We start from the raw sequence: 24,492 nt of genomic DNA on the forward strand, positions 1-24,492 counted from the left end.
ATTTAAAACCTTCACAGGTTTTAAATTGTATCTTCAAGCAGTTTGTTACTAGCAGCTTGTCATAAAAATATCCTCTGTAACCATCTCTTCAGTTTAATTTACAAAAACAAGCCAAAGATAACATAGTTCAATAGGCATAAAATTATGTTTTTGCACGAATAAGGTGATTCCCAAAGAGTTGCTGGTTTCCTGCACACCAAAGCATGCTGGTGTGCAAAAGAAAACTTTTGGAAAGCGGGACAAAAGGCAGACAAAATAAAGCATCACTGTGGCATCCTGTCAATTCAGTAAAAGCATCCCAAGAAAAACAGACAAGTGACTGCTATCAGTCATGGATTGGACTCCCCAGTGCCATTCCATGACTAGTGATGACAGTGTGAACCAAAACTTTCAAGTTGGATTAATCACTTCATAAGATCATGAGACCTGTTGATTTTCAGTACAATTCTTGTGTAATCTGGCAGATTACTCCCAATTTGCCTTCCTTAAGAATGGCTTCTGCAGGGCCTCAACATTATTGAAGCATCTTGTCAGAAAACAGAACAAAAAGCAGCCAACATCCAAAGAAGAGCTTTGATTGCTTTTCAAGAACCCTGGAGAACTATTCCTGAAGACTACTTAAAGAAATTACAAGGAAACTGTCTAAGAGAGATCAAAATATCTTAAAGAATAAAGCTGGCCGTACCAAATAGACTTTCAAACTTGTCACAATTCTTAAAACTCAGTTTTTTGCTTTATGTAACATGTTTGAATGCACATATCAATAAATCACTGCACCCAGTTCTAATGTCCCTCGTTCACTGAATTTTTAAAAAAATGTACAAGGATGTTTTTTGGTGTGTGAGTGTAGGGGAGGACTCTCAATTAAGGAATAAGAAGGCATGAAAATGGAAGGGCACAGATTTTTAATGTTGTGGCATAAAACCTTGGCAACAAGAACAAGAAAGCGATAATGGACACAAGATCTCCTTGTTTCATCACTGGTGCCCTATTTTCACAGAAATTAGGAGCATAAGGTCAGTAATTAGGCCTGTGTGGGAGCAGAGCCTGTTAACTCTGTACTAAATGTAGCTCCTCCACTTTTTACAGTACTGAGACACAACCTTCTTCTGTACTGGTTCTACAGAGATATATCAGTCATAAAAGACAGAAAATATTCATTCCTCCATCTCTACATTGTACCCGCTTCTTGCCAATTTCCTGTAGAAGGATGAATATCAAGTGAGAACTTGCAGGTCAATTAATCTTGAGGGCTTCAAAAGGTTTGATTTTGAATGGCTTCATGCCCTCTGTATTTATACAAGGAATATCATTAACATGCAGAAGAAGGCAAATGATGAGCCCTGACAGTCTCTAGAGAAACAAAGAGGAAGAGGAGGAGGAGGACGAGTGGCATCCTGTTATATTCGTCTCATTCAGCAAAGCACTGTCTGTCTGTCTGCATAGTTTTAGACTCTGCTCCCTGTGTAATGCAGGTACATACACTGAGCATAATCTGTGAACAATTCAAAGAGAATGAAGAAGAAGATGAGACACAGTGTCAGTGGAAGTGAATGGAGAAACAATAAAAGAGAGCGTGTTTGGAGAGTATAGCAATAATCCTCTGATTCAAGGATAAAATGATGGCAGGCTGTCTCCATAATATGCATACTCTGAACAAGTGAGTATTGTATAGAAGAGTGGCCGTGCTTTAGTCACGGTTGCTCTGAATGCCACCATCTAATCACCAAGAGCCTCTGATGTGTCTGAGCCAGGATTTCCAGAAGGAAGTGTGTATTTATCAAACCAGGACTCAGCTTTATAAAGGCCTTTAATCCGCTCCACACTGCTTGCCTGCTGCTTATCAATGAAACAGCCAAGGAAAAGAAGAAAGTGCCAAACAGCTTCAAAAGACAAGGGACACGTAGGCACATGCAGCTTGCTTTGCCATTTAAATTTTCTTTTGCCCCCATTTTTCAACACAGCTTAAATATGCTACATCGCTGATTTGCACACCATTTACTTTGGGTTTTTTTTTTTTTCGAGGAGACACACTGCCAGCACTTGATAATGCACAGCTGTACAGACAGATGGGGCAGAGCGGGGCAGAGCAAGGGGCAGTGCCTGCGACAAGATCTGAAAAGCAAACTGCAAACCAGCTACTCTATTGATCCGCACACCCTGATTTGCAAAAGCATCACACCGACTGCTGTGCACTGACTACAAGAGATACAACTCAACCTTTTACTCTTTGACCCTCAGACCACCAGAGAGTAGCCGTACTTATAAAAACCAATGGAACTAAAGTCACTGCTCTAGGTTGATGCTTGTCTGCAAAGCCTGCAAAGCACAAGTTGCATTCCTAAAATGAGACGAATCATAACTGAAGAGCATCATCATGTTTTGAGGCTTCTCAAAGAGAAGCTTGTTATGAGCACAGGCTGGATCAAAATGTGTAATGTTGGAACATGACAAGATCCAGCAGTTTCAAGTTGTGACATCTGAGCATGATGTGAACCGAGATGTCTCTTGAATGAGCAAAGGTCATTTTAAAACTAAAAGAAAAACCTGATATACACAAAAACCTTTTCCCCCAATTCCACTCAAACCTAATGAGCATACACACAAACTTAGACGCCACTATAACCCCAGCTTCATCTCCACAGAAAGGTTGTTATCCATATTAGTGCTGCATGAGTTGCCATCTTATCTATATCACAGACATACAATATCGATCCATCCTAATTTGATGGGTTACTTTATAAAACCTGCTCATGATTTACTCGTAAACATCTGTGCCATAAATAAAATCAAGTCAGCTGTTGTCTCTAAGGATCCAATAAGCAGGGGTTTTCCTGGCTCGAAATAAAATAGGCGGTGACGCCATACGGCACTAAGCACGATCACTTTGTACAGAAAAGGCATTAAAAGCGTTGCCCTATTTGACATCTATGCAGTTCTCTAGCATCTCGGAGTATTTCGTAAACAAAAATGCACATTTGGTAAATAGAGTCCAAACCCTTTAATAACAAAACTGGAGGATGTGGGAGCACCCTGGTGAGAGAAAGAAAAGCACTTGCACCCTAACTGTAGCACAGAACACCTAAGTAACCTCTCAGTGTGTCTTTTCACTGAGGCAAATGGGGTAAAGTGCCAGAGCAAAATAATTCTCGGTTGGGTTGCTGCAGTGTAGCCTTAGCTGCAGTAGCTGTAAATCACAGTGGCATTCAGCTTGCTAATGAATCTGCACTGGAAGGGTTCAGCCAGCAGCTGTAGGCAGGGATCCAGGACATATGGAAGTCTGTCCTGGTCAGAATGACTCCATTTTACCACTGTGTGTTGATGTCCACTAAGCTGCTTATGAAGCACCCCTTAGCAGTACAGCACAAGGTTTACTGAGCATGGCTTCCTTTGCAATGAAAGATGGTCACCTAAGCGAGAGTGCAAACATTTTTTTTTCCCAAAAAAAGTACAAGTGAAAAGGCATAACGTACATTTCTATGACTTTGATGTTGAATACTGCATGATTCGTGCCACCAAAGTGGGTTTTTTTTCTTTTTTTAAGAAAAACACAAGTGCTCTTCTTGCCCATTTGATGTTTTAGTGGCTCCTCATTAACTTAACTACACTAAAGTAGTAGGAAAGGCAGAGTACAGGGTGTGTCACGGCTGATTACCAGGATTTGTGGTTACCCGCCTGCAGACCGGGAGTTCAAGGAAGAAGGTGCGGTAATGTTATAAACCTTTTTGTGTCATTATCAAAAGCTTATGAACTCACTTTGGTTCATGTATGGGACAGTTTGAATTTACTGTGCCCTGAGATGTTTCTGTCTAACGCACGCAAAAGTGTGTGTGGCCTGAGTGAACCTTACATCCTCCCCACCCACACTTCCTCCGTTAGTGGTTTGTGAGCGCATCAGTTCTTTCAGACAGCGAGTCCAGAGTATTCTCTAGCAGTTAGTCTAATAAGCTTTTAAAATGTCACATCTGCTTAAATATCATTTTACTCTAAACCTGTTTATGTCTGTGTGTATCTGTGTGGGAGATCTCTGCCCAGACACTGCACTGAAACACCTGTTGGGTCACCACAAGCAGAAAGCATAAGTAGACTGGATATCTTAGGATTATTCTTCTAACACTTGTCCATCACTGCATGGATCAGCTGTGGAGTCAAAAGGTTAAGCCAGTCTCAAACTAGCAGTTCTGGCTTTTGTGAGGCTGTCTTCAGAGTAACATATACCCATTCATACACTCATACAGCTCAATTATCCAGCCAAATCCTCATCTGCTTTAGAAACACTGTACAATACTGCTAAAATGTGGTAAAATGTAAACGCACACACTACATGGCCTTGTGAACACAGAGTTACGCAAGTCTTCTGAAAATTAAAAACACTGGTTTTCTGGTTAAAAATTAAAAGTGGAAGGCGAGGCACAAACTTGATCATCTATCTGCAAATCTCCAGCAAGATTAATATATGTATTACTATGTATTACATGTGACCCAATACATTGACTTTTTTTTTTCAACTTTCACACTTTCAGAGGGTTAAAAAACAGGAAATCATGTACGTTTTGGTTAACAAGACCAGTTATATTATCAAAACTGCTGCTTACATTTTAATGCATCAGCAACAAGCAATAAATAATACATCAATAGCATAACCCTAACAGTTTTCACCTCATATAATCTGTTTAAACTTTAACTAGTGATTCTGCTATTAATTATAGACTTTTGCATGTCAAATACAGGATGTTTACACAATTCTCTCAAACAAGGTTTTCACACAAAAACAAAAAAAGTCTGTTTTTTGGTAACAATTAGGCTTCATAATTAGAATCAGAGGTGGAGGGTTAGAGTATATACTACGTATGTCGGTGTAGATTTATGCCTCAGATCTGCTGGGTTAGTGCTCCCACTACCAAACTGAACAAAGCAAGATTAATATAAATATATTATTAGTAACCCACTGAGTTGACTTGTCACCTTTTTTGCACTCACACTTTCAGAGGATAAAAAAAGCAAAACAGGAAATAGTTTTAGTGCAACTACATTGCAGCTACCAAGACCAGTTATATTATTCAAATGCTGCTTACACAGTAATGCATCAACGACATGTAATAAATACTACATCAAAGCATAACCCCAACAGTTTTAACTGTGTGAAATCAATACTTTACCTACTGATTCTGTTATTACTAACAGCCTACTGCACTTATGTGTGAAATGCAGGATATTTACACACCTCTCTCGAAAAGGTTTTGACACCTGAACAAAATAATCAGTTTTATTTTTAAGAATCAGGCAAAACACTAATACTTCTTTATCAATTTTTGAGAATTAAACAGACCTTCTTATGGAAATATTGGAAATCCATTTGTGTTGTTCCCATTTGCAAGAATCAGAAGCTAGAATTTGACTACATACTGCGTATGTTGGTGCAGATTTATGTCTGAGATCTGCTGCCAGATCACAGCTGGGTTAGTGCTCCCATTACCAAACTGAACTAAGCTTGCCTGCTCGCCTGAGGTGCTTGATTTTGGGAGCGGCAGAACTCAATTTCATGCCCTGCGTGAGTCATGCACCAATGTGTTGTGGTAATCTCTGGCCAGACGATTCCTTATTTCCTCACTGGCATCCATTTCAGTATTTTCAGAACTTCAAATCTAAATAGGTCAAAGCTGCATGAGGTCTGATTTTGATCCGATGACATTTAGCGATATTTGCCTTTTTTGCTTTTGTACTTGGCTACAGGATTTATAATGTTCCATCCTGTGACCTGTCTTTAAAAAACACTGACAGTCACCAGTGCCTCCACTCCCAGTAGATGCATCTATGGTATTGATTTGAAAATCCTAGGTGACTTTTAGAAAAGTTAACCTCTGACCTTCAGGTCATGGTCACTGGGATTCAAACTGATAGATGTTATGGTGGTATCAATTTAAAACTCCTACATCGCCTTGTTCTCATATTATCGCATTCACAAACTCTGGTGTCCGCCTGCCCACCCAGCCAACGGGGTAACAACAAGACACAATCGGGGTAAAAATTTAATGGCTTATAATTTATTGCTACTCAGCACATTTATGCACATTTAATTTACATTTTTGATAAAAAGTTAGAAAGCTAAGTTCTCATTTATAGTGGCAAGAGTGAACTACATGTAGTATGTCCAACATTCAACAGTTTAAACCTCTAATGAACTGCACAGTCATTGTGAAGCTAGAATAATGTGACCTTTGAAGCTGTCATAAAGGCGAGGATTGTAATAAGAGACATTCCCTGACAGCACGTAAACAAATAGGAGCATTCTGTTATATAATGCTGCAATGTGATTAGCAGCAAGGAAGGAAGTGTTTAGTGAGGAGAAAAAGTGACTTGACATTCATATGATAAAGGAAATAAAGCAAGTAGGTCATAAAATTCCATTTAAATTCAAATCTAACAAGAAGCCAAAAACTTAGACAACATTAAGGAAAGAAAATATGACAGTGCACCTGCTTCCAATCAAAAACACACAAATACTCCAATGCACAGAAGAATATACATTAAACATTACCAGTAGCTATAAATGCTTCAACTCACTTAAACTGTTGGTGTTCTCTGGAGCTGCGGATCTTCGAGGAGAACCTCTCAGCCAGTTTCTCCAAGCTGCGCGAGTATTCCAGTTCAATCTCTGCTTTGCGACGGAAGAACTCCTGCAGATCCTGCAGGAGCTGGATACGAGATTCAGACTGTTGCTCCAGGCATTTAAACTGCTCCACCAGCTGGTTACGGATCTCTGTACAAGAAAACACCAAACAAAAATGAGTTTAATTGACTTTTTACATACAAAATTAAGGCACAGTAATGTGAAAAAGAAGATGCTCATATGACTCTAGGCAATCCTGTAAAAAACTAAGTGAACCATTACTGCTTCCATAGGAATTAAGTGAGTAAGTAAATGATGCTGATTAACTGATTATCAGCAGGAGTAACCACCTCTATAAATAATACGTTTTGGCAGTTTGTTGGTCTGAAGCATTGAGGTGTGAGTTAACACAATCTTCCCCGGAGTGGGTGTGCCAAGAAACTCACTCACTCACTAATGTCAGACAGTGCAGTGCTCAAAGAAACTGAGGAAACTAAGAGCTATATCTCATACTCTACAGACCTCAGTTAGCATGCTAAATGTTAAAGCTTCTGACAGTACCTTTAGAGGAAGATTAAACAAGTATGTCTTGTTTAGGAGGGTTTCCAGGAGAAAGCCTCTTCTCTCTAAAAAGGACATGGCAGTATAGCTTTGGTTTACAAAGTTGCATCTGAACAAACCACAGGATTTCTGGAACAATGTCCTTTGGGCAGACCAGACTAAAGTGGAGACGCTTGGCCATAATGCACAGCTGCACATTTGGTGAAAACCAATCACAGCACATTCACACAAACACCTCAAACCACCCCTTGAGCACGGCGGTGGAAGTGCGATGATTTGGGTTTGTTTTGCAGCCACAGGACCTGGGCACCATACAAACACGTCAACCATGAACTCCTCTGTACACCAAAATATTCTCCATCTAAACGTGAGGCCATCTGTCTGACAGCTAAAGCTTGGCTAAAACTAGGTTATTTTCCAGAACATCAACCTCAAGAAGACAGAATGATTGCAAACCTCAATGGACAGAAGCAACACTGTAAAGGAGACTGGGCAAAAATTCCTCCATAACGATGTGAGAGACTGATAAAGTACATTAATTTGTTGATGCTAATGTTGGTTCTACACCTTTAGTGAATAATGAATTGTACTAAGTTTTGACAGGACTCTTTGCAGTCCTGTGTAAAATCTTTTTCTCCTTATTGTATATGTTGAATGACTAATAGTCTGTTTTTAGAATTATCCATCTCCACTTTTACTATAGGAAGGTAACAAAGTTAAAAGCTTCTGTGACAAACATACAAATTCCCCAAAACATAACACAACTCAGTTATAGCTACACAGATAATAATGCACAATAAAACCTTGACTAACCTTCAAATTAAATGAAATCAACAAAATTGAGAAATCTGCTCGTAATAATTCAAAGCAGCAGAGCAGGGGTAAAGAGAGTCAGCTGCGAGTGAGAAGCCAGTAAGTTGACCTATGTTTATGACCTCTCATAAGCATTCATAATGTGCATGTACATCTAAATAAAACTGATTTAACGAGAAACGCTTCACTCCCCCACTTGGACAAAGTAGCAACATTTCGCCTCAAGAGGAACACGATGTTAGCAGCCAGACTACAGACCCTTCATGCCGGCGGGAGCCACAAGCAAAACTCAATTCCCCTTTGTAGTGCTGTCATCAGCAACAATGATGCCTCAGCTCAGGAACAGAAAAATGCCAATTCTGTAGAATAAAATTATACTGTTAAGGAAGGAGCTCAAGTAAACAGGATGAATTTCACTTGAAAAGAGGAAGAAAACACCACGAACCCATGTGAAACCTTATTAGAAATCCCAGTTTTGTTGATGCGTCTATATTCTCGATTAACTTATTTTTCCCTCAGTGTGATTCAAGAAGCGAGTATCAAAGCGTGATGAAATGACAGCTACCAGTACTGCTGCCACAGATTGTTAAGCTTTCAAGGTTTCTCTTCTGAATACTTCATCCTAACCTATAATGACTAAATAAAGCCAAGAGCCACATTGTGCTAACTTTTGGCAATTAAGATTTTCCACCAATTAAAAGGATCTTTTATTTATTTCTGCATGAAAATGTGCTAAAACGGCAGCTAAAAAAAAGAAGAAGAACTTCCTAATGCAAGTCATGTCATGTTGCAACATCCCTCATTTACAATATGAGTCACTTCAAGTTATAACCTTTAAAATGAAGGCAGGATGAATCGCACACGTACAGTATCAAAGCCGTGTCAGTGACACTCTGCAGGCAGACGAACTGCTAGCTGAATGGTGAAACCACAGCAGTGACACAGACTGTGTTTTCATGCTGCTGAGGGTGTAATTTGGACAGCAAAGCCCTCATCATGGATATATGTTGGCTCTGACTGCTGGGGAAACCGTAACGCTGTGCACAGGGAGCCTTTGCTCTCCCTGTGATGTCGTGCCGCCTGGCCTCAGCCTCAAGCGGCATGCTTCACTCTGTGGTTAACCATTGTCCCAGCCTTCCCCTTTATCCAGGGGGCCTCCCTCTCTCTCTCTCAGCAGTCTCCAAGGGCTTAAAGCTCTGTTTTTAGTGGGAACTGAATCAGAGCTCAGGGATATACAGTATTTTACTACTTCACTTCTGTCAGGAATGCTTTGCTTTGCCAAACATTCAGTTATGTTTTTTGGATCATATACATATATATATATTACTTTCAGAAGACAGAAACAGTGCAGAAGAATTCAAGGCAAGAAAAAAGAAGCCAGAGGAAAATGTGACAGCAATGTGCGTGAGTGACATGGAGGACTTTTAAAAACATTCTTTTACAGAAAGGGAACCACCAGCTGCAGCCTTGCTTTTGACAGATGAGATTGGAAAAATAGGTCACACCAGAAGTGTGCCCTTCCCTCTGAGAAACCATGAGCAATTGAAGAATTATTCCCTAAGTATTTCCAGCACATTGAGTATGACTTGATTTGCTGTGGTTTCTTCAAAGAGAAGGACCCTTCTTTAGTTCGCTTCCGTCTGTGAGGTTGGCAAAATTCTGTGAACATGTGTGCACAGTAAATTTAAAGATGCCTTCTTACAGTTTTGAAGACAACACATTAATATTTTTGCTAGATAGATACATTTCTGTAATATCTGATATCCTTTGTCTTTCTACCATGTAATTGTTGAAAGACTATTGATTGTCCAGATGAAATACTCTGTGAGTAGTATGGCACACAAACCCTAATGCTTTCAAGAACATTTACTCGAACTGTGATGGCCCTCCTGCCTTGGCTGAACCTGAGGGGTACACCATGAAGGAAGTTCAACACAACCAGACTGTGTCTGCGTTAGCTGGCTTGACAGAGTTCAAACGCTAGTCGGAGATAACAGGGATCAGATGGTGGTTCTCAGAAGTCTCTGTTAAGCCGGGCTTTCTGCTTCAGGCTCTGTGTGCTCACTCACCATGTGACTCTTCCACACTAAATGATCCCTATGAGTGTCACATCAGCTGACATGTTATCAATGACGATAAAACAATGAGAAAAATCTTTAAAGAACATAAAAATCTCTTTAAAGAACATTTAACCCATTCACTGCTTCACTGAGTGGATGGGTTAAATGCAGAGAGGAATTTCCCCACGGGGATCAATAAAGTATACATCATTATTATTATCATTATTAAAACTGCAGCACTGTTGCAAATAGGACAAGAGATAAATGCTGCAGAAAATCACTAATCTGGTGATCTATCCCACAGACCTATAGTTTATTTCTAATGTGGCAGCTGCTAATTAGAACTGTGAAACACTAAACTGGATAAACTTAGAGATTAAAGGCTACTAAGCCAAAGCAGATGTGGAAATTTAGTTTTTCGGCAGATCAAAGTGAAATGAATTTTATTGATTGAACAGATGTTCCTGGTGTGTGTTCTACCACTTCCAGCAGTGTAGAACAGACTTAGCAGCAGGTTAGAATTAAGAATAAAAACATTTACACATTTTTTTTGTTTTTTGGATTGCCAGCTGCACCTATGCAAATTTCAGTGATGATGGGATCCACAGTTTGCACTGCTACAACTTTAGAGCTGGGTTTCAGTTGTGATAAAACATGCTCGGTTTCTCTAATAAAATTAGAGAAACCGTGGCTCTTCTTGCAAAACAAACATATCCTGCTCCTTACCAGATTATGTTGTCCATAAGTTACCATGGTGATTTAGCCAGTTAAGAAGAGAGAAGCATTTGTGACGTGGATAAGTCTGACTTTAAGTTCAACATAGATCATTAATCTCACTTCACAGTACACCCAGCTGCCCTGTGTTCTTCCCCATTTCTCCTTCTGTGTTGTCTTGCAGGTTCCCGGTAGGTGGAGTTAATCAGTTCAAATGGGAGTACATGGCCTGTTTCTCTGGTGCATTTAAGAGCTGGTTATTTCAGACTTTGCGCATCCCATCAGCCTCCACCATGCTATTTGTTTGGCTGGCTTCACCCTGGTTATTTTAGCTTTTGTCACGGTTCATGAGTTGGACCACAACAAAACTGTCAATAAATCAAATACTTCTACAGTTGTCAAACGATTCACGTAGAAGTCACATTTGTACTGTTTCATCAGAATAATATTGCATAAATGTATTCTGAGCTGTAACGACCACCTTAAATGTATTTTCCTTTCTGGCGTGTATGTAAACAGGCTTATAACCCACACACTTTGGTGTAAAAGTGTTAAATATAGATGCCCCAAATTCAGTTTAGCTGCTCTGGTTTTCAAAGCATAATTCTTTTTATAGCAAAAATATGACTGTAAATAGGGAAAGCTTTCTTTTCCCTGGTGTCTCTTAATAAAAATGCACATTTAATATTCTGGGAATAAACATCACTGTATTATGGCAGCTATTTAACTATTTATTAAAAAAGCCAATTGTTCAAAAGCAACACATTCCAAGTATTAAAGTCGAGAAGCAAGTAGAACTTTAATGTTTGTGTTTGATTGAGCATGCAGATAGCATCAGATGTCCATCATGTCCAGCAGTATTTCTGAGGTGTGGCTCTCCTTCAGACAGAAATGCTGATGATGGACTGAAGCACCTAAATGTAATTGTCAAACTATGTTTGGATAATACAGACAATGGCTGTGGGTTTCTTAAGGATAATTTAGTCACTTTAAGCTTCATGACAGCTAATGATTTGATGACAGAATATATGATTGCATAACTATTTTTTTCTTGGGGAAACAAGTGTAATTTGGACCTTTTGACCCATCTCAATAACAAGTGACAAAAAATGATTTTTCTCTGTTATGCAAATATTCCTCCTGCTGTTTGTCCACTTGCCTCCCATTACCAGACATCTAACAGCTATAATCAGGACTACTTATTCCTTTTAAATGCTCCCTTTTGATGTTTTGCAACAGCAAATACAAATTCCAAAAGCTCAATTCAATAACATTTCTAACCAGTTACTTTTCTAATGTAACAAGACATTTGATATTCAGTTCTAGCTGTACTAAAATTAAATACATTAACTTAAAGCATGTTGGAATGAGAACATTTTCATGTGTGCAGATTCATGTATCCTATAACACTGATTCAGTTCAGCTGGACACAACATTTTGCACAACCTTATAAACAGTAAAGTTGCATGACATGTGAAACCAGCACCATAGCATAACACTAAGACATGATATGAAATGCAAATTGTCATGACTGTTACTCAGTGGCCATGAATACTATACAGCTGGGGAGTAGCTGCAGTCGCAGCATTGTAAGAAGGTGAAAGGTTTAGGCCCCTTCCTTGTTCGCTTAATAAATCAACTTTCTGGGACTTGTTTACCTGGATATATGTGCATGCACCAAGATCCATTCATTCCATAGTTGGTGTGACAAAATACAAATTCATTTTAGGCGTCCAATTATGCAGTTATTTGATAGCACAGTAACAATGTATAGGAGCTACAGATGTAGCATATTTGCTAGCGCAAAATGGAAAATAGCACTAGCTAGCTTAGCTCGGTGCTATTCACAGATTCTTTCACACATCCGCTGAATAGTGATAATATGACTAAAATAGCACACAAATTTCAGACTCCTTGCGCCATTTTTAGTACAGTTAACTACACATCAAGTCAGGTTATTACAAATAATTTCATAAAAATGCTCCAAAAGGCACCAACACCACAAACAGTTGAGAGAGCCACTTCAATGATTCAAATGAGCTGAAGTGAAGTTAACACCTGTCATTAAAAATCCCTGCATGCATAAATTCACACCTTTGCACATTTTTAGATGTTTGACATACATAAAAATTTACCCTTGTAAAAGTTGATTCTAAAAAAAATGTTGAATTCTGCTTTGGAATTAGAGATTTAACACAGGACTAAGTTACCTTTTGTACCAGCTTCTAGCAGTCATTTGAGCAATTGCATTGAATTCGGTTTTTATTTCCTAAAGTTGCTACGTGCACATAGAAGCAACAGATACTTTATGTTCCTGACTTCATCATTTTAAGCTCAGGTCCTTCAGAATACCACCTGCTCGACACTGAAACTTGTTATACACCATTTAGAGAAGGGAACTGAAGCACAGTGAACACTCAACTCTTCACAGAACAGGAAATCTTCAAAAAACAATAGTAGGATGTTGGAGATCCCTGAACCTTGGCCCCTTACAGACAAAATCCTGTGCTGGCAGCTATGCAATAATACAGTAAGGGCATCTTTCGAGTAATCACTCTTAGCTGCACAGAAAAAATGAATCTCAAACTGACCATCTATAAACAGAATTGTGACATGTCTGTAAAACATTTGGTTCAAATAAAATGGGTGTATGAAATGATCTGCACCTTTCAAGCTTCTTATGTCCACCGGCTTGTGCTATGGCTATATTACACAAATTCGATTTGTGACTATTTTGGGTGGCGTTTAAAGGTTCTGGTGACAAAGTTCTGAGCATCACATGTATTTAAAGCCCAGATTTACATATATTTTAAGAACATCTGCATAAGAGACATCCTCTAGTTGATCCACTTGACTTCCTGTTGACTCCCTGCACACAGATTACAAAACATTTTTATCCACATATATCTCAAAGTCCCTCTGATCAGAAATCATGGTTTCTGATACAACTTAAATATGTCTGTCACCAAAAGCCAAAACACAACTCAGTGCAAAACAATGACAAAAATGTCCTTAACATATGCATGAGTGTAAAGCTGATCCACATTTAATGGACTTTGACATTTCTTTTAAGGCATCATTCCCTCTGTATGCTAAGCTGAGAACAAGACATCACCCTTTTCCACATAAAATTAATCAATCAATCAATAAAACCTGCATCTCTTCCCAGAACCAGTACAGGACATCAGGGGTGATGCATTGGCAGAGCATTTTACTGCAAGTCTGCCGTTTGGGAGGGCCACGTGACGCCTTGACGCAGTGAAGCGGAGATAAAATAGGAGTGCAGTGAATGAGAGGGATTTTCTGCAGAGCATCCTGAGGGCAGCAGGGAAGGCTGGGCTGCACAGGGCAGCCAAGTGACTGAGGAGAAGCAGGAAAGACTGGTCATTTCCCTAAAGAGTAATATAACAACTAAAACGCAATCCCACATATAAAAAGTTTGAAAGTGAACATGTTCTATTTGTCGTTAATTACAGGCGAGTACATGAGGCAGTGGTAAAATGTCTGAGGATGCAAGAACTATGAGTCTCCTAATGTAATTTGGATAAATTATAGATTTTAATGAGCCTCAGAAGCTATTAAACGCTTTGAAAATAATGTCCCTGGGTGTTCAGATCACCATGCAGTAAAACACACACACATAGACATCACACAAAGGCAACTCTGAGCCAAATTTCTCTAATCCCCAACTCAGCGCTGCAGTATCTGGGCTCTGCACAGCAGAGACAAATTTGTGTGAAAAGAACAGACAAATGCAACCCTTATACAGACCTTATTTCACTCTATCTGTCCCACACACCGAGTCTCATAATACAAGTTCCAGTCGTTGAACTAATCCCCCTCTTTTCTGTTATGTTTTAATCCTCTAATGATTAACACAATTTTGGATTCACGAGGGCATGCTCCCAGTGTCAGCACAGGTTCTTCTCTGTGTGTCTCTATCTCGTCTGATTCGTCTTCGGCACAGACAAGCTGCAGCACATGTCCACAAAGATAAGACAACAGGAGCTGAGTCCAATCAATGGCTGAGGAACTGATGGTGTATCCTACAGCGAGATGTCACCTGTCAGTCATCCTTCCTGATTATCTGCTGGTTTATAGTATCTTCCACCGGATATTTTGTCTAGTAAACTAAAAATCAATCCAGTCTCTAAAGAAAAAAATCTATCAAATTACCTCGTGTCGTGCTTTTTTTTCACTACATTGCATTATTACAGTCAAATGCTCCTCTGTGGAAATCGACGTTTTCTATGCAACAATTACTGATATAATAACTTTGTATTTGAATGGGCGGAATGTCTTTTTTAACAATTAAAAAAAAAGACTATTAACTGTTGCTTTATAAAAGGAGCAAAGAAAACCATCCCTGGCTTCCTGATCACGCTCTAAAGACTTCAGGAAATCATCAAAGACTTCAGGGAAGCTGAAAGCCTGGGACACACGCCCTCTCAGAGTCGAGCTGTCTATCATTTGCTGTATCCAGGATCCAGCTCTGCAGGACCAGGCTGAGAGTTGTCACCATGGCAACATGGGCGTGCTCCATTCCCTGGGGAGACGCTTATTGGAGGAAAGGTGGGATCTGATGGGTGTGAATAGGTGGCAGCATTGAATGAAGAGACACGTGCGAGCTGTGTGCACTGGCAAGTGGAGAAAATCTGAAAATGAAGCTGATGAGGCAATTTCAAAGAGTATTTCTAAATACAGTTGAGACGATGGGCAACTTAACTGATTGGAATCTTCCAACATTACCGAGCTTTCATTGGATGGTGTAGGCTTCTGAGGCAAACACATGAGTATATTGTATTTCCTTACTGGATGAAACTGAGAGTGGAAGACAAAAAAAAAGGCAGAACTTGAGAGGAGATGTGTCATCTAGTTTGGCCTTTAACTAGACTCTCTGGTGAGTCACAACCAAATAAGTCCCTTATTTTTTCTGCAAGTTTCAGGTCAAAGTTCTTGAGTTATTTTGGTGTTTCACTGTCAAGACATCAAACATGCTACAATCACAGAAAAACATCAAGCAATACCTGCATTTTTATTTATTTTTTATTTTTTTGCTCTCTATTTGTCTAAAGTGACAGCAAATAGCAAAAGCATCTTAAGACATTTCCTGGAATAATCACACAATTTAATCACTTGATTTGAGTTCAGCACATGAATTTTCCTTGTGTTCATTATGTGTATGCATGTGAAGAAGAGCTGTCACACACTGATCAAAGCTGTAAAATGTTCTGGTACTATCGATGGTGAATCACTATAATTCAAACTGCAATCTGCAGCAATGTATGACTTTTTACCCTATAAATGATTATTTTCACTTTCTGTTGCAGTTTGGTTAGGTTTAGGCAACAAGAATAAGAATCAGAATCATCTTTATTTGGCCAAGTTTGCACACACATACAAGGAATTTGACTCTGGTTCACTTTGCTCACTTTGTGGTTTTAAATACCCTATATACACAAGGAGAGCATAAATATGCGGAGAAGATAAGAAGTAAGAAAAATATAAGTTGCAGAAAGTCTTAAGGAACTGTACAAACTATAACAAACTACAACTGGGCATGGATGATAGATTAAAACACAGAAATAATATTATATTTGCTTTAAAAATTAATTTCCAAGGTGGTCTGAGGGGACTAGTCCCCTCTCAGAGGTCTCGAAAACATTCATTTCATGAGAACTGAAACATATGAGTTTCATTGTCTTGCTGGCTATCATGAAAAAAAAGATCAATATGTGCTCATGACCTACTAAGAAATAGGTTGAAATTAGGGTCTGCGCATAAAACCAAACTCTAAACTTAATGTCTGAGTTTGCGACTGGTGGTCAAACAAAACAAACTATTTAAAGATGGTTTAGTTTAATTATACTTTAGGTTACCAGGTTAATTAGTACTGGAAAAATATAATACCAGTAGTTGCAGCCACAGTTTTGTGCTTCTATTAGCACGTGAAACTGTGCCACTTATACTGCTACAATGTGTTAGCTGGAAATAGGTGTGCTGTTTAATTATCTCAAGTCTGCTGTGGGACATGTGCTTCACCACTATGGAATAAAGTTATCTAACAGGTCCCAAGCCTGCAATGGCAAGAACCGAACTAATTACTTCATTAGTGACTTTTTCAAACTTGTTATTTTTACACAAACATGTTTCTGCCTGTTTCTAAGGTTACTGTCTCTTGGCAGGAAGTGCATGTTGAAATTCTTCTTGTAAAGACTTCTGCTATCAGCTAAATCTCACCTCTGGAACAGCAATGCGAGTTTACAAAGTGACCCAAACACACTCAGTCTCAGCATTCACACCCTTCTGACTGCCTGAGTTAGACAAATGTGAATTTTTTAAATAGCAAAATAAGAGCATTAAAATTCTGCATGCAGTCGTCAAAGATCTCTAAGACATGTCTGAGGGAGGGGGGCACAGACATGACAGAAAATAGAGGACAAACTGCAACCGCAGTATGCTTTTATCTCCCAAAAGTAACAGTTGTGCCTTGCTGGACTCGTTATACAGTGCTAACTGAGAAATACTTCTCAGTGCTGAATCAATTGAGAAATGAAATCATGCACTGACTGGCATCACATTAACAAGGAAATTAAACCTTTTTCATGTTTAAATGAACCTTTGTCTGGTTCATCAACACCAACGTGAACTGAAAAACTGTGGGACAGCAGTGAATGATAATCTTTGCTCAGGAGATTAGGCATTTTATGAAAGGCTGATTATGTCTTCTGTGAAACGGACAGAGCAAACTCTCAGCTAAACGAGTGGCAGCTGCATTCATCATACTGAGCTTATAGAGACCAATGAAGAGTCAACAAAGAGGAAGCTCTAAAGCAAAACTCTGGCGACAGCGAGCACAATAAAACTTCAGTATGACATGATTATACTGTTCACTGAACGCAACACAAGTGGACATTTTGCGCTGAATATTGTACTTCTTACTTATGGACACAAATAGAGTGAACAACCAAAGTTATGCACTGTACGGCACGATTCAAATTCACAGCGTTATATACAATTACTGGCTTCAACAATCTGTCATTACAAACAGTAGACTTTTGCATTATTCTTAGTGTTGTTTGAGGTGCATATACCATCCAATACACATATGACTTCACAGCAACTGAAACACAATGCACAGGGTTAGAGTTTAACTGCTACAATAGCGTGTTTTTTTTTCCATTATGTAAAACAGTTATTGTTTTGCATTCTCACTTTCTATATTGTTTTGACACGCACAATGTGCAATAGAATCTCATAACACATAATAATCATATGCCTAACTTCATGCATTTCACACACATTTTGCAGTAATTTATATGTGGCAGTGTGGTTTTGTTCTTCCACGAGCACATGCTAAATAGTAGGTGGATGTGGGTTGCAAAGCAGCTTGCAGGTGCACAGCAAAAGCAGCTTAAACAGAGCACCTTTCATGAGATAGCTCATTTAGCTAACATGGCCTGGCACTGAGATTAGCTGATTCTATAATTATGGCTACGATTGACTTGGTGGCCTGCCATAAAAGAATGTTGGAAGATTAGTTTAAGGAGTAGTGCAGCGTTTTGGAAATCTGTGCAGTAAATGTAAAACTACAATTAGCACCAGGCTAACTTCTCCTGGCTAAACTGTCCTCCCAAAGAATATCTGATGTGTTAATTAATGAGTAGTGACACAAGTGTGTATAGTTTGTTAGTTTTGAACAGAACCAAGCTGTTTCCATTTTTTGTGCTAATCTAAACTAGCTTTATACTTAGAAATAGAGAAGAGGGTACTTTCAGGTGCTCCCTCATTTCCCAAAGGGTCACCACATCACAGAGCATGGACCTGCATGTTTGATTTGGCAGACTTCCTCACGTAACCTGCCTATTAAGCCAGGCTTGTGACCCACACAAGTGACTTCCTTGAAGCTGGGTTTGTGATCTCCTGTTGGTCTGAGGATCTTTCATTTGTAAGGTGAACACGTTAACACTACACCAGCATACACAGAGTTGTACAAACCATCTTATCTAACTCTAAACAAGAAAGCGAATGAGCTGTGTGTTTGACTATTCACTGCCACTCCATGCAAACAAACCAACCCTGAATGAAGTCCAAGATTTATTGGACCACACAACAAACAAGCTGTCCCACACAAATTTTATTAAGCCTTAATATCTAGTGGATGTTTTTTGCTCTGCAAATGCTCAGCAGGTTTGCCAAACAAGCGGGCAGCTGGAGGATCCTCAGCCAGTGACTCAGTGAGACCATTTCTTCATCTCCCTACATGTGTGTTTCCACCCTGCCACACTCATGCAACTCAGCAGGGTGCTGAGAGGTAACTAACCAAATCTAAGCATGGTGACAATACACTCTGATCTTCAGACTGACGAAAACAATACACAAATGCAACAAATTCAGCTACTGCAACCAGAACAGTGATTTGTATCTCACTCAGCAGAGAGCTGTCTGTGGCCTGGGGCAATAACAAACAGAGACACACCTAGTGTCTCACATAATTCTCATCAGCATTTAACCAAAGCAACACTTCAGGGTTCATTAGAAGATGCTTCATAACACATGGCATACTGAAGTCTTATTTTCACACAAGCAGTGAAAACTGTGTTTTGTAACAGCACATGTGTTAAACTGGAAGCTAATTGTTGACCTAAAACTGCCAATAATATGTCATAACACCTCACAATTACACACATATAGGTGTGTGATTACCTTACCGTATACTGCAATGCAGTGCTTGATTTATAAATGAAGCACACAGGTTTGTGCTCTGCAAAAAACACAGAAAAATATTTCATAACACATTGTGTAACAAACGATGTAGCGAATGTTGGTCAAATTCTTCTCAGGTTTTCATTAGGTTCTGCTTGGGAGTCTAAACTTGACTGTGTTCAGTCAGGTAGAATGAAACCAGCAGAGGCTAGCAACAAACGGCAAAGAGAAACTTGAACCGAGAGGTGGTAAACCATGCTTCCTTTTCAGAATCACCTCAAATGTACCCCATGAGCATGAGCTGTCATAACTTGTGTACATCTGTAGACCACTAAAGTTTTCCATGAGCCCATGCTTGCATTAACTCCTCTGTTCATGGCAAGGGAAACTAAACAACTAGAACCAAATGGTATCACTTCCAATCTTTGGTAACCTCCATCACATTCAAACTCTACTTCCTCTCAATAAGACTTCACCATCTCAGCATTGGTGAGTGTGTCTGTGTCTAAATGCCCGTTCAGTGTGTGGATGTATTGTCAGTAATGAATCGGGTGCTTGTGTCAGAGCAAGGCATTAGTTACTTCTTGGAAGTGACTACCATCATACCATTAAAAGGTTAAATATGGAGCTTTGGATGTAAGCTACCAGACTGAGAAATCAAATGAAACTAGAATTACAGCATCACGTTTCTTTGCCTCCGCAAACCAGTCAGGTTTCAGTTTACATTCATGCCCATCCAGACTAACACAGCATATAAGAGAAGACACTGAAAGAAACTCATTAAAGGCAGTAAGTGAATTTATGTTTGCTCAGGCTGAAGATGGCAGAATACAAAGTTGTAGCCCCATATTACTCAACATGCAAGTGAATCTTTTTCACAATTAATTCTTTCTCAGGTTATGACCAAAAAAAAAAACTTCTGTTAGGTCAAACCACCAAACTACAAATCAGTTCATCCTTGAGTGCATGAGAATATTAACCAAATCTGAAGAAAGTCCTTTAAACCATTTCAGAGACATTGTGTTCAAAACTATTTGATGGATGGACGGACCAACCAAAAAAAACCCAATACTGTCACCATTGCAGACATTCAGAGACTGACCGTGCATGACTTTTAGCTGTTAAATACAAGAAGACAGCATTATTTAAATGCACAGTTTGACAAATAAAGGCAACAGGGTAAAATGCACTGCATGACATCCAGACAATTAATTAGTGATTTATTACAGAGCTGGATTTTGGGAGACACAGGACCTGCTGTCACTTCAGTCAAAGTACCAAAAAAGAGGGAGAGAGAGAGAGAGAGAGAGAGAGAGAGAGAGAGAGAGAGAGAAGGAGAGTAAACACCAGACTAGTTAAATAAAAATGAGTCACGGTGAAAACAGTGCTCAGCTGTTGACTTTCAATTTTTGGCTTCAAAGCTATTTCATCACCACCTTCTCTCTGGTAAGCCAGCTAATTAACTCATGATTGCAAAGCTTTTAAAACATACATGTGTATATAATAATGGTGGCTCCAAAGTGTAGTTTGTTCACATGTTTGCTTAACAAGCAAAAGATCCCAGTTTCATCTTGGGAGGAGACGCAAACCCTTTGGGGGTTGCCTTGGGAAGGGCGTAAAAAAAAAAAAAAAAAAAGCTGCCAAATCAAAGGTGCAGAGCTATCCGCTGCGGCGACCCATTGTGAATAACGGAGCAGCCAAAAGTAGCCTCTATGTGTACATAATAACAGACGAGCATGGGTTTATCCCTAAAGCTGCCATTGTAAATGTCAAGACAGCTGCTGGTGATTTAGCCCACTTCACAAACTGCCTATAAAACTGGCAAACAGGAGGAAGAATAGCTGCAGTCCAGTAACCACACGGCGGTTAGCTACAAAAGTCCAAACTCCTCAGTAAATGCAGCGTATGAACCGTCTCTATTGACATGCTAATGCAAGATCTACCAGCTGAACAGCTTGAACAAAGTGAACCCCGTCTCACAGGGGTCCTTCAGAGGCCTCAGCTTTGGCAGCCGGCCTCAAGGTTTGTGAAGAATTCATTAATAGCAGGAGTTAAGATTTTAGCAAAGCAGTTTGTTGCACTCTAACAGATTAACTTTTGATATGACATGCCATCTCCCTGCACCGGTCACATTTAAGCAACCCCAGTACTGATCCACAGTGAACCTACTGACGGGGTTTCTTCTTTGTTTCTGAAGCCAAATGATCTTTTTGTCACCCATCTATAAGCCCTCATACATAATAAAACAACCCCGCCATCGTGTTATTAACCCATCACTGACACTCTGATGATCTGGCCCCTTCTGCCATGTACACATTAGCCATTAAGCAATAACTCAGAGTAAGACATGTGCAATTTTCGATCTGAATTTCATTACCGTGCGCTCACTGCCAGGTTCAGCTCATAACATTACCATTGTTGTGAGGCGGTGTATGTCAAGAGCAGAGCCCTCTCTGTCTGCAGGCTATGATACACACCAGCTGTGAATGAGAAACAAGCAGCATTCATCATAAATTAACGTCCTTCCTCCTCACGCAGCTGAAAGGCCCCGTCTAATTCAAAGAGGCAGCAGACAGGGCCTGGATCTAAGAAACAGCAGCAATTCTGCCACAGTACTAAACTGATGCCCAAATTATCAGAAAATGTCTTGGGTAAAGAGGAAAGCAAGAGAATCAGATAAGTGCTCAGTTGTTTACAGGCATTTTTCTCAATGTCCAGCCAAGGCCACAAGACAAAAGAATAAAAATAATAATAATAGTCAAAAAGAGTTAGAAAATGGTTGAAAGTAACAAAACAAATAAATGAATCCGCTGATACACTTTCAACACCATGTAACGAGTGCAGATTCTCACACTTAGCATCCAGTGGTCCAGACAGGTACACGACTGAAAGGGTGATCATCAGAGATTTAGCACCAGTGGAAACACAGAGAGTGAGAGTGCCGGTAGTGAGCCTATGGCCTTGAAACTGAACCCCAGACACAATTGATGTCTTCATTCCTCAGCTATGTGCCCTGGTTATCTTCTGATTTTTTAAAATTATTAAATCAGGATTAAATGGTAAAGAACCTCTCCAAAACCAGCAGAGTCCATCTGAGCCTGGGTGTCACACAGTGAGAGCAACACTGCACTGCAAATGCTAATAGGCTCATGTTATAGTTAAAGAGTGCCGGATGAGTTTTGGATAAAGGCGTGAAAGCTGGCATGCAATCAAAGAGCGTGTGTTACCCATGTTGTCAGGTGAAAGCAGTGAGTCAAACCACAGGCAATCACCGTCAAGGAATCAAAGGCAAAGCATGGGGAGGGTGAGCAGGTACTTATGTGCATTCAGTCTAAGCCACCTTGTCATCATATGAGATTAGCCTATAACACACTAGATATGGATTTATAATATATAACCTACTATTCCCAAATATTAGTCTATCATCCAACCACAAACCACAACAAGCCAAACACAGGCTTCCCCCTCAAGAATCTGAAAGAATGAGGTGCAATAATAAAAGCAGCCCAACCTCCATCCTTTGCACAGGGATCATTTTACCCAGCAACAACAAAGCGTGCAGAACCTGGACCCTAACCACATGATGACAAATTAACATTCAGCTTACAGACATCCCACTGGCTGATGGTGAATTAATGACAGAAGCCTTTGCACACGGGAGAGAAGACAGTCTGCTGCTTTTGTCATTTACTTGACTGTCACGGTTTGCTTGTTATCTTGAGGGAGAAGTCAATCTGTGCTATAAGGTTTACAATCTAAAGGATATTGCTTTGATTTTTTTCTATTTTAAAAATACAAAGAAAAGAGGAGAGGGGGGCAGGGCTCGAGCCAATTAAAACTGGCTCATGGAGAGAACAGAATCGACGGACAGACAATCCACACAGAGCGGACACAGGCATCAGATTCACACCGCACCTTTCACTTGGGTCTCATATTCCGCTATGATCTCCTTGTCCTTTCTGAATCTCGCGGATGACATGGTTCCTCGGGTTATGGGGTTGAGCCCCTGTCAGTCGACGACTTTTGGGGGGTCTCTGCAGTTGATCTCCGACTTGCAACGTTGCAACGCGATCCTCCGTTTTCTTCTCCTTTCTTTTCTAGTGACCGTGCATCGGTAAGGGAAAAAAAACAGTAATAATGAGGCTCAGTGCTATTGTATCCCGCAGTTGTATTCCTCCAGCTTTTTAATCACCCTATCGCAGAAATGACAGTTGAGCAGCAGTCCGGTGTTGCATTCTTCTCTCTAGCTGCTTTCTCTGCTGCCAGGAGTCCTCCTCCTGCTGCTGCTCAAAAACTCAAAGCCTTCAGCAGGGTGAGGGAAAACACACACACACACACACACACACACACACAAACGGACTGAAAACTATAATAACAACATGATGACGAGGGCAAGGAGACGCCTGAAGGTTTCCAGCAGGAAAGTCCTAGTACCTCCTGTGTCCAAAATAAGCAGGCATGCGTACCAAGAGCGAAGCAGCCACACACAATTCAGACTGACAAATTGCGCTGCAGGGAAACAGGAATTTAAAAGCTTGTCACGTGAGCCCCCTCATATTATCAACCATCCCTCCTTCCTCTTCCACCCGCCCCCTCTCTCGCTCGCTCTCTCTCACACACACACGTTTATCCACGACTTCAGGGGACACACATTGGCACACATTAATGTTCGGAAAACTAAAACTGTAGTTTTAACCATTACTTGTTTGCTTTAAAGCGTGTCTTCTAATAAGACGCATGGAGCTACATTATAAGTGCGTTGCTTTAGTCCCCATAATGTGACTGTGTAGTACTCACCAAAATATCAGTAATACGTGGAGCTGTACACACACACACACACACACACACACACACACACACACAAAGCAACGTTTCCATAAATTCAAATCTTTATTTCCTGGAGACCTCACTATAACTACTTCTCACCTACTTCCAACCCTGCAACCACGCAATGGTCAGTTATTGTTGTTCTGTTCTTATTGCTCAAACATTTGCATGCACACAGAGCATCATTATCAACACTAAAGG

At 40.0% G+C, this 24,492-nt stretch overlaps 1 protein-coding gene across 2 annotated transcripts in view; it reads right to left on the reverse strand.

The window, feature by feature from the left end:
• The window catches only part of srgap3 (SLIT-ROBO Rho GTPase activating protein 3), a 58,515-nt gene extending 34,565 nt beyond the window's left edge, over positions 1–23,950 (reverse strand). For both annotated transcript variants that reach the window (XM_039612402.1, XM_031757110.2), the window contains exons 1-2: positions 23,380–23,950; positions 6,565–6,760 (exon numbers count right to left, since the gene is read on the reverse strand). In XM_039612402.1, the coding sequence (XP_039468336.1) occupies positions 6,565–6,760; positions 23,380–23,443 (260 nt within the window). In that variant the 5' untranslated portion in view covers positions 23,444–23,950. The remainder of the gene's footprint in view (positions 1–6,564; positions 6,761–23,379) is intronic.
• Between the last annotated feature and the right edge of the window lie 542 nt (positions 23,951–24,492).

This window comes from Oreochromis aureus, linkage group 5 (assembly GCF_013358895.1).
Source record: "Oreochromis aureus strain Israel breed Guangdong linkage group 5, ZZ_aureus, whole genome shotgun sequence".
In the NCBI taxonomy this organism is placed as follows: Eukaryota; Metazoa; Chordata; class Actinopteri; order Cichliformes; family Cichlidae; genus Oreochromis; species Oreochromis aureus.